We start from the raw sequence: 11307 nt of genomic DNA on the forward strand, positions 1-11307 counted from the left end.
ACCGACAAGCGGGTCCATGCTTGCATGGGAGGCGCAAAAATATTGGATAGAGCCCGGTGCAGGGGACGGCGCAGCCACGGGCTCACCTACTACCCTACCGCCGGCGCGCACGTTCCCCACGCCCGTCCACGCCGCTCCGCGGCTCGCGAGTACTTGGGCGCCTTCCCCTCACCGGCCTCGCGGGTCCGCCCCAACCCCGGAGCCCACCACTTCGGTTGAGTTCAGTGTACCTGTCCGCTTCGCGTACACCGAGGCGAGGGACGACGAAGGCTCGTGCCGACCTTCGCCTCACCTTCCCCACCAGCAAAAATCCAAAAGCGCCCGCGGTTAATTAAGCGCGCACCGGGCGCATCGACCAAACGGCACTTCATTTCCTCCCGCGCCCGCACGCATCGCTCGCTCGCGCGAGCCTCGCTTGCTTGCCGGTGCCGTCGCACGCACTAGCCAGCCAGCGTCCAATCCAAACCGGGACCAAAGGTGACCCGAGCGGCAGAGAGAGGAGAGAGAAACCGCCATGAAGCAGCAGCAGCGGCCTCCTCCCGCTTTCCCAACCCGTTAAATCCCTGCTCCTCCACGAGCTCAGCCCTGTTTTTCTTCTCTCGCTCGGTCGCCCCCCCCCCCCCACCAGATCAGAGATTCCAATTGGGGCGTTTGCGTTTGCGTTTGCGCTGGCGTTGTCGTGAGCGAAGGCGACCGCCCGGAGCTTGATGCGCCAGGAGCCGCGGTTCCCCCCCGTCGTTTGATGGGCAACGCATGCGGCGGCTCCCTTAGATCCAAGTACCTGCACAGCCTCAAGCACGCCGCGTCGCAGCGCCACGACTCCGAGTACAGCGCTACCGCCGACGACTCGCCGAAGAAGCCCTCCCGCCCGGCCACGCCGCACGCCACCACGGACGCCCGCGGGGCCCACGCACCGGCGCCGCCCGCAGCCGCAGCCATGAGGCGCGGCGGCGCGGGTGTGCCACCGGACCTCGGCTCGGTGCTCGGACACCCCACCCCTAACCTCCGCGACCTATACGCGCTCGGCAGGAAGCTCGGGCAGGGGCAGTTCGGCATCACCTTTCTCTGCACCGAGCTCGCCACGGGGGTCGAGTACGCCTGCAAGTCCATCTCCAAGCGCAAGCTCATCACTAGGGAGGACATCGAGGACGTGCGCCGCGAGATCCAGATCATGCACCACCTCTCCGGACACAAGAACGTCGTCGCTATCAAGGGCGCCTACGAGGATCAGCTCTACGTGCACATCGTCATGGAGCTCTGCGCCGGTGGCGAGCTCTTTGACCGAATCATAGAGCGTGGCCACTACAGCGAGCGCAAGGCCGCCGAGCTCACGCGGATCATCGTCGGGGTCGTCGAGGCCTGCCACTCGCTCGGGGTCATGCACCGGGACCTCAAGCCGGAGAACTTCCTGCTCGCCAACAAGGACGATGACCTCTCGCTCAAGGCCATCGATTTCGGACTCTCTGTCTTCTTCAAGCCTGGTGAGCTGCTGATGCAGAATCTCAAACTTTGAATTATGACATACTATTTTAATCAACGATTGAAATTCGTCCTGTTGCACTGGATGTGTTAATTGGTAAGCGTGAAACTAAAGCTCGTACAGTTATGCTTGTGCTTGCGTTAGCACTGTTTTAATCATGCTCGTAGGACATCAGATGGGTCCTTGTAGAAATGTTGAATAGTAGCTTCTAATTATGCATCTGAAATTAGAAAGGGATGGAATTGAAAAGTAGTCACTATTACTTGTTACATAATGACATCAGACAATGTTGCAATAATGCAATTTCACAGGAGGTATAACATGCGGGCTCTCAGATTCTGGCACAGTGGTTTAGATTGGCAGAAAATGAAACGCAGCTTGCTACTTGCCGTTCAAGAATGGCAGTTGCAACACTAATTATTGAGTTTAGCAAAATCCCAACCTGCTAGGTTCAAAATGCAAGTTCAGCAGGAATCATTTCTTAGCTGAGTGGCAGTTCGACCGAAAGCTGGTTAACATTTTGTTCGAATAGTCATCCAGTAATTTTAAACATCTTTGGGAAAAAATTTCTGGATCATTCTATGTTTTATTTCTACACAGGACCTTTTTCGCTTTTATTAGGTTATTGCAGCCAGTTGTGATGAACTCTGCACCCTTGACACTTTTCCTTTTCTTGTTCTGTTCTTGTCAGGTCAAGTCTTTACCGATGTTGTTGGTAGCCCATACTATGTGGCTCCAGAAGTTCTGTGCAAAAATTACGGACCAGCAGCCGATGTATGGACAGCTGGTGTAATTCTCTACATTCTACTAAGTGGTGTACCCCCATTTTGGGCAGGTAAGTACTATTTGATTTTTTCCCCTTCAATTATTTAGGATATTTGTCTCTAGACTGCATGCTGACATTTTCAATGTATACAATGCAGAAACACAACAAGGAATATTTGATGCTGTATTGAAAGGTGTCATCGATTTTGATTCTGACCCCTGGCCTGTGATATCTGATAGCGCGAAAGATCTTATAAGAAGAATGCTCAATCCTCGCCCTGAGGAACGCTTAACAGCTCATGAAGTTCTATGTTAGTTTCTTTCATCACGCTATACTGTTGATTTTGTTATTTCTCTAATACCTTAATGCGTCCATTCACTTGACATATTTGCAACTGTTGGACAAAAAATAACACTTGAACTTGTGCACAGGCCATCCATGGATTTGTGATCATGGAGTAGCTCCTGATCGCCCACTTGATCCAGCTGTCTTATCTCGCATTAAGCAATTCTCTGCAATGAATAAGTTGAAGAAAATGGCTTTGCGAGTAAGTGCAATTCTTTTAGGCACGATTTTGTATGAATTTTGGTTCATGTATACACAAATTAGTACTCCAATAGTTCAACTGATTTTCCTTTGGGTGATCCTATGGTTTTTAAATTATTTTGTATCTGGTTTACGTTTGGGCAATTCTATGACTCATTGGTTCTTTTTATTGAGAGGTCGCCCATACCACCAGATAACTTACCTGTTTGGATTCATATTATCTAGTATCAATATGGAGAATCGTGTTGTATATTAATTGGGCGTTTGTGCCATGCTGCATTAATTGAATGTATGTGTTTATTCTAACAGGTAATAGCTGAGAGCCTCTCAGAGGAGGAAATTGCAGGGCTGAAGGAAATGTTCCAGACCATGGACACTGACAACAGTGGTGCAATTACTTATGATGAGCTAAAAGAAGGATTGAGAAGATATGGCTCCACACTAAAGGATACTGAGATTCGTGATCTTATGGAAGCAGTAAGTTAACTGAAACCTTTTGATATGCTTCTTTGTATTTTTAGCTTCAAGGACCTGGGTCCTGGAATCTAATGTTGCCCTAAGCTCAAAGCCTCAAACCCCTCCAAGAGTACTTTTTTGTGTTGTCCTATATAAGCTTTTAAATGACTTGAGAAACTGAAGCTGCCTCCTTCCAGCTCATAATACTATATGAGACTTCATCAAGAATCTAGGCTACTCAAAAGTCAATTCATTGCTTGTTGCAGTTGCAGCTTATGTATGACTAGCTTTCATTAGCATGTTTGTGATTAGGATCCATGCGGTAGACAACATCTTGCCTTTTCATTTCTTCCTTCTGTCTGTGACGTTTCAAAGAAAGCTTCTGTAGATTTCAGATATTCAAAACTGAATACTTGAGCACATGGTACAACTAATATTTCCTCATCTTAAAGCAGCAACCATTTCAAATCTCATGAATCTGTGCTTATGTGCCAGAGGACGTGTATCTGTGCTTATGGCCTTTCTCTTATGCCAGAGGATTTGAAAAAGAGATTATAAGTTATGACATGGTAAACCAAGAAACTTACTTGTTTCTTTTGTTCCATTGATTTGTTTAGGCTGATATCGACAACAGCGGAACAATTGACTATATAGAATTCATTGCTGCAACGTTGCATCTCAATAAACTGGAGCGTGAGGAACATCTGGTGGCAGCCTTTACATACTTCGACAAAGATGGTAGTGGTTACATCACAGTGGATGAACTGCAGCAAGCTTGCAAAGAGCATAACATGCCAGATGCTTTTCTTGATGATGTCATTAACGAAGTTGATCAGGACAATGTAAGTCTGGTATTAATTAGGCCACATGCATAAAACTCCCAGTATGGCATAAGGCCACTCCCATTGTCTTGTTTCTTATGTGTTGTCTAAGAGGTGAAATAGAGTAAGAAATTGATGTTAAGAAACAAACTTCCAATGCATGCATGTGTGTTAGTTTCTTGAGGACTTCCAATGCATGCATGTGTGATAATTTATTGTCTCACACTCATCTAGGATTGCTCAAAGAGCTTGTTTCTTCCTAAAGAAACAAGCTCCTTCTCTCTCATCTTTAAATTGCTTGCCACGTCATCTTTTTGCTTAGTGGACATCTAGTTAATGTCTAAGAAACCAGCATTGGGAGTGGCCTAACTTGTTTATTTCTAACTCGCTTTCCTTCACTAAACCTTATGGGATATGTACAACCAATGCAGGTAGTTGGATGAAATAAAACCTGTAAATTTACTGAACTCGCCAATAAGGAAAGGCACGTTTCATTGACCAACACAATGCACTTGATGCTTTATTAATCAATGCATAGGGTTCTGTGAGTGCATAGTATCATGTTGTATCCTAGACTGTCATGCCACAAGAGATCATTAAATTGATGTGTAGAGACAAAGACAACTCTCCAATGCATAGTATCATATTGTTATTTCTTATGAGCCCGAAACAATTAATTGTTCTTGTGGTTGTGTCTATGAGAGTGGACCCAAAGCGTTGGATTTTGTGCCAAAGCTGTATCTTAAGATACTTCCTTCTCTCTCCTATTTATTTCTTTGCTACATCAGCAAAAAAATCATACATGGTACCTAATAAATGTGCATGATACAATCCATTAGGACTAGTCTTAGTAACAATGCAAAGTTAGTGGTGTTGACCTGTTTAGTCTAACCTTGTTTACTTTTGCCAGGACGGCCGCATTGACTATGGAGAGTTTGTTGCCATGATGACCAAGGGCAATATGGGAGTTGGGCGAAGAACAATGAGAAACAGCTTGAATATAAGCATGAGGGACGCACCTGGTGCACTCTAGACTTCCACGATGTACAGCTTGTGGCTAGGTTCTTCCTTACTGCCCTACGAAGCCTTCTGCAATTTTTTAATGATGTGAAGTGTCTGTATGGATGTGTGTTTCTGGGGATTCTGATTCAACTCTTGTGATTGATTCGATGAAATGCGTCGGCACGAAGCTGGATTGTAAATGATCTCATTCGGTGATGCTGCTTAACTCTGCAAAATGCAATTGTTCTGTGAGCCAGATCGTCATGTATAGATTGATCACATCGAAGGTGGCGCTGAACGAATTCGATGCCTGGTGTATACCATATCTCAGTACAATGCGCTGTTTTACTTGAAGGAACTTGTGCTGAACGTACTGTCATTTTTACCGTACATCACATTCACAATATTTGCCATGATGCATGAACTGCAAGCAACTGGCCACCTCTTTTTACGTATCTAATCCACCGTTTAGGCTGGGACGAATCTATTTTGGAATAGAAATGACGCGAAAAAAAGAAAAGATAAAATGAAGATATTCTATTGCTGCTCTCCTCAATCAATCTGATGGGTTACAAAAACGACTGCGCATTAATCTAGTGGTCACCAATCACCACTCACCACTCACCACTCACCAGTAGTCCCCGCAAGAATAGGAGTCACCTTTGAAGTGGTGGAATCGCACGGCATCTCGAATCACGAACTCCCGGCCAGTCACCGACGATATCAACTTGATCACCGTGTGGCAGTCGTCGCAAATGCGCAGGTTCTTCATGATGTGGATAGGCATCCAAGCCGGCAAGCTGATGATCCCGAACGCCACGGCCAGCTTCTCGCTGTGGTGAATCTCGGAGCGCGGGGACTCGGTCCTCACGTACCCGAGGCGCGCGATCTTCTCCATGAGGTCATCCAACTTCTTCCGAATCGCGATCACTTGGTGGTGGCTCATATCATCTGCTTTGAAGACGTGGACCTTGTTCTCAACCTCCATCCAGCTGTAGCCTGGGTTCTTCTTGATGCCCTTGTCTCTCATCAGCTTCCTCACCTGCGCAGAATCATCTGATTTTCCAGCATCAGCATAGATCTTCGCCAGAAGCGTGTAGCTCCCAGAATCCGGTGAATCCAGTTCAAACAAATGTTTCGCTGCAAATTCAGCAAGCTCATTATTGCCATGTATCTTGCAGGCGCTAAGTAGAGCCCCCCAAACTCCAGCGGTTGGTTTCATGGGCATCTCATCAATGAGATTCTTGGCTTCCATCAAATGTGCGTGGCCAAGAAGGTCCACCATGCACGAGAAATGCTCCAGCCCTGGAGATATGTTATGGACCTTCTTCATCATGTCAAAATATGTCTGTCCCTCCTTCACTAGTCCCGAGTGGCTACAGCCTGACAGAACTGCAACGTAGCTTATGTAGTCAGGCTTTGTGCCTTTTCTCAGCATATCATCACAGATCGCTATGGCCTGCTTTTCCATGCCGTGTTGTGAATAACCAGTGATCATGGCATTCCAAGAAACCAGATCCTTCCTAGTTAGGAAGTCGAATACTTTTCGAGCTTCTGATATCCTTCCGCATTTGGAGTGCATTGTGATAACTGCATTTGCAACAGAGGTATCTAAAATGAGACCAACCTTTACTGTGTGACCAATGATCTGATCTCCAAGTTTATTTGCACCTATATCTGCACACCCTCTGAACAATGTAACATAGGTAACCCAATCAGGTCTGACATCCTTCTCACTTAGCATAGCATTATACATCTTGAGGCCATCTTCCTCAGCTCCGTGTTGTATATATGCACCCAACATTGCATTCCATGTGATGACATTTCTCGTGGACATGCCATCAAAGAACTCGCGAGCCTTTGTGATGTTCCCCACTTGTGAATATGCAGTAATCATGCCAGTCCATGATACAATGTCCCTTTCGGCCATCTGAATATAGATTCAGCACTCTGGAGATGGCCACACTTTGCATACATAGAGATGAGAGAATTGGAGACGAGAAAAGCTTGAATCTGTCCACTTTTCAAACAAAGTGAATGCAGTTGCTTCCCAAGGCACAAATCCATCATGCTGCAGCAGCCACTTATTAGAGTTGCCAGTGCAAACTGATCAAGTGTCATCAACTCAACTCTCACCTGATTGAACAACTCAACAGATTCAGTGAAACACCCATACTGCAAGAATCCTGCTATGACCACACTGACTCGACCACACTGAGACAGTGCTGAAACCATCATATTCCATGAAACAACGTCTCGTTCAGGCATGCTATCGAAAAGCTCAATAGCACAGTCGACACCATATGTCTTAGCATACCCCACTAGCATACTGTTCCGACAGAAAATAGTTGGGCTTTGTATGCGGACAAACAACCTCGAAGGCAAATCCACATATCCACATCTCACAAACATGTCTACAAGGGCAGCTTTCACCTCGTTGTCATCCAGGGAATCAAACTTCTGAACCATCCAAAGCAGCTGCAGTGCCAAACCGCTCCATCCAAGGGCACCGCAGGACTTCATGACACAGCCGAATGTGAAAGCATTTGGCAACGAATCCCCGCTTTGGTGCATGGACACAAAGGTCTCCAGAGCAGCCAATTACTGGCCGCTCTGAAAGTACCTGACATGAACGAGTTCCACGAGGCGACATCCCTTTGGGGCATTCTATCGAACAGCTCTACAGCATCGCTCCGGCGGCGAGCTTAGAGTACCCATTCAGCATGACGTTGTGGGTGATGACGTTGGGTTGGGCGATGTCCGCGAGCAGCAGGCGGCGGGCGTCGGAGAGGGCTCCGCATGAGAGGTAGGCGTGGAGGAGCGTGTTCTGGGGAAGACGGCGGACGCGAGGCCCACGGCGACCAGGCGACCGTGCAGTGCGCCGCGCGCCCCGCAAGAGCGCAGCGCGTCGGCGAGCGCCTGCGTGACCGCCATATGGGAGGTGGCAGCATGGGAAGGAGGGAACGGCGGTGGCGGCCATGGGAGCGCCACCATTCAAACGCTTCGCGTGTCCCTGCAGAAGAGAAGCCGCCAGGTCCAATTCGGCCCATTGAAATCTGACCGCGGGTTGGAGAATGTTTAAGAATAGAAATACGCGAACTCAGTGTGAAAGCGTAAACATTTTGTTACCGCCTTCATTGGAATTGTCGCGGATTAGAGAATGTTTAAGCACCGGCGAAAACAGAAATACGCGACCTCGGTATGATTGTGTTACCGCCTTCTACCGTTCGTTCTCTTCCTGCCTCCTCCCCCGCCCCACCCCCGCCTCGTTACTGGCGCATCGCGTCTCGGAACTGCCCCCTCGGCAGCGAGGAACCAAAGCCAGAATATTTCTGATCCGGTGTTAGGATACAGGGGTTTGTTGCGAGGCTATGGAGGGATCCCTGGAGGCGCGACCCGGCGTACTCCTCGTCGGCGCCCCCGGCGCCGGCAAGCGAACCATCCTCTCCCGTGAGATCTCGCTGCACTCTCTTTTTCTCTCCCTGAATCTTCCCGTCTCTCAATTTGCACGCGAAACGTCCACAGGACAGAGTGCCTCAACTATCTAGGATTCAAATCCGATGTGCTTGCATATTTGTCGCGTCGTCAAGGAGGAGGAGGAGTAGAAGAAGATCCCCCGGTTCATTTGTGATTTGAATGGACAAGCTCGAAACATAGTTGATTTGGAGTAGGCGGAGGAGTGAACACGCAAGCTTGCTAGTGTTCCAGGCTTCCAGCTGAAGAACTAGTAGTACCAGTTTCTTCCACTGGCTTGACAGATTCCTTGTGCTATGCGGAGATTTAGGTTTACATGCTTTAGCAAAACAGGATTTTTTTTTTCTAGTACCGTGAATTTCACTATTTTATCTGAAATTTCCATATCATCATGACTTGAACTACTGCAGGGTTGCTTGCTGCTGAAATACCGGAAACACATGACTTGTCATCGGGTGTGCTTTGTCAGGGGTACGTGATTGCACCATGTCAAATTACATTGTTGTGTATGTGTGATGTGAAATACTTACAGAAGCAGACCGTATAGTTTTGAATGAGTCTGCTGATACTTTGTAGCATTCATTTTGCTTGATTGGTATGCAGGTGGACAATTGAAACAAAATATTATTCAGCTGACCTTTCCATTTGGACAGCAAATCTCGGGGACGGGTTTTCTCTTGGCTCCCTCCCTCATCTAGATCAGTTGGCTGCTCTTGTTATGGTCTTCGATATGAGTGATGTCCGAACTGCACCCTCATTTTGTGCAACCTTTATAATTCAATTATCAAATTATAATTTGTTTAATCATTTGATCCATATAGTGTTTAATGTTCAATTATTTGATACTCAATGCTAATGTAAGGCAATTGTCTTAATAATTATGCAGGAATCCTCCTTTCTGACTCTCCAACGTTGGGTTGCCAATGTTGACATTCAGAGGTTTGAAGTCTTGTTGTGTATTGGAAATAAAGCAGATCTTGTACCTGGCCATGGTGCGCATGTAGAATACAGGAGGCGTATGCAAAGGCTTGGGGAGTCAAGTTCTGATCCACATCCTGAATATTTGGATTTTGGGATAAACAAAAGTGAGGGTTGTGGCTTGTTATCAGGGGAAGAGCCATGCATAGAGATCAGAGACTCCACTTCACAGTGGTGCATTGAGCAGAACATAGAGTATATTGAGGCTTGTGCTTCCAATGCTGACTTTGATAAATGTAAGTTGTCTTCTGGGCTTAACTGTTAAGTTTTCATCAAGTTTTAACATTTTTTTACCATCAAGCCATTCTGGTTTCCAGTGATCAATCTATTACCATGAGCTCAATTGAGTATCAATTAATTAATTGTCTTATGGAACTTATATCTTTTATGGACTCCAATGAAAGGAAGCTTATATTCTAGCCAAAGTTAGACATTTACAGTCTTGGGAGTTTGTATCTGAATTGATGTTTATTAAAAACTAACAGGTCTATCAGTGGATGGTGATAGCCAAGGCTTAGAGAGACTCTTTGGAGCTCTTTCTGCACATATGTGGCCTGGAATGATTCTGAAATCTGGAAACAAAATAACTGCTCCATCCTTGGTTGAGAAAGAAGGTGAGTTAAATCACGAAAAACATTGCTGTAAAATTTTTAAATACCATAAATGACTAAATTGGCACTGATGATTGATGTGGTGAGCTTGCTTGCTTTGCTCTATTGAAAAACTATAGGATGAAATGGCATGCTAAGCTGGTTCCTTGATTAAGTAATTTCAGTTATTAGAATATGCTGATCATCTTTTGCAGAACAAATGTTGCCCAATCTGTGCACAATGCTACTTTACAATGTTCAATTTAAACCCATGTATTATCTTGGCCTGATTATTTATTTTCATTTGACAGAATCTACAGATGATGAATCCACCTATGAATTTGAGTACGATGTCCTGTCCCATGGATCTGATGAGCAGTGGGAATTCGTTGGCGAGTCAAGTACATCCAGGACCTTTGAGGGATTAAATGAGGCTAGTGATACACAGGATCACACGCATCAAGCTGTGAAGGGTGATGCTGACTCTTCAGCATCCAACCCTCTCCCGAATGACACTTCCACAGAAACTGCTGAATCAAGTACTGCAACTCAGGACCACAAAACTAAGGATAGTGGTCATGTTGATAACACCGAAGCAGATACTGATGAGAATCATCAATCTGACGCCCCAGAGGTTAATAAGCTCTTTGAGGATGAACATTATGGCCTTGATGATCTGGAGCGGCTAATGTCAGAGATTGGCAACATGCGATCCAACCTAAGGCTCATGCCTGACTTCCAGAGGAGGGAGACGGCTGCGAAGCTAGCCATGAAGATGGCAGCCATGTTTGGTGATAATGACGAAGAGGGCTTTGAGGATATCTAAGCAAATTCATGTATTTTACCTTACAGCTGATTTCTAGACAGGATTGCAGATGATGGCAAGTTCATTTTGCACAGACAGATGAGCACCTGGCCCACCTAGGGCATTTTTCATTATTATGTCTTTCTTCCCTAGTAAAATTTTGCTCCCGTTGGGTCTTCCATATAGTTGCTGCTACTGTTGTAAGATGTATTAGTATGACTTATTCCCTTGAATCCACTGGAATAACTTTGTGAATTATGTTCTGGTGTTATCGAGAAAAATTCAGGTGACATACGGCGGAATGATAAATTAAAGGGATAATTGTAAAGAAACCACTACTCCTAATATTATTACAAGCTTGCCACTAAAAAATTACAAAAATACCATTA

The 11307-nt window shown here is 46.0% G+C and overlaps 2 protein-coding genes and 1 pseudogene across 3 annotated transcripts; 2 read left to right on the forward strand and 1 right to left on the reverse strand.

Moving 5' to 3' along the window:
- The first annotated feature begins 337 nt into the window (after positions 1-337).
- On the forward strand, positions 338-5425 carry LOC133888019 (calcium-dependent protein kinase 13). Its single transcript, XM_062328099.1, has 7 exons — positions 338-1481; positions 2172-2315; positions 2404-2556; positions 2678-2793; positions 3102-3269; positions 3866-4090; positions 4980-5425. Exons 1-7 carry the CDS (start codon positions 743-745, stop codon positions 5100-5102), a joined length of 1668 nt encoding a protein of 555 aa, XP_062184083.1. The 5' UTR covers positions 338-742; the 3' UTR covers positions 5103-5425.
- Positions 5426-5691: 266 nt separating this feature from the next.
- On the reverse strand, positions 5692-8107 carry LOC133888017 (pentatricopeptide repeat-containing protein At2g22070-like; annotated as a pseudogene).
- On the forward strand, positions 8087-11176 carry LOC133888020 (uncharacterized). 2 transcript variants are annotated; one of them, XM_062328100.1, is made up of 7 exons: positions 8087-8381; positions 8417-8521; positions 8956-9016; positions 9149-9284; positions 9432-9759; positions 10009-10137; positions 10425-11176. In XM_062328100.1, the coding sequence occupies exons 1-7, from the start codon at positions 8273-8275 to the stop codon at positions 10937-10939; spliced, it is 1383 nt and encodes a 460-aa protein (XP_062184084.1). In that variant the 5' UTR covers positions 8087-8272; the 3' UTR covers positions 10940-11176. The 2 variants fall into 2 exon arrangements, with proteins under 2 accessions (XP_062184084.1, XP_062184085.1); XM_062328101.1 differs by having other exon boundaries at positions 8087-8521.
- The last annotated feature ends 131 nt before the right edge of the window (positions 11177-11307 follow it).

This window comes from Phragmites australis, chromosome 13, assembly GCF_958298935.1.
Source record: "Phragmites australis chromosome 13, lpPhrAust1.1, whole genome shotgun sequence".
NCBI classification, from domain to species: Eukaryota; Viridiplantae; Streptophyta; class Magnoliopsida; order Poales; family Poaceae; genus Phragmites; species Phragmites australis.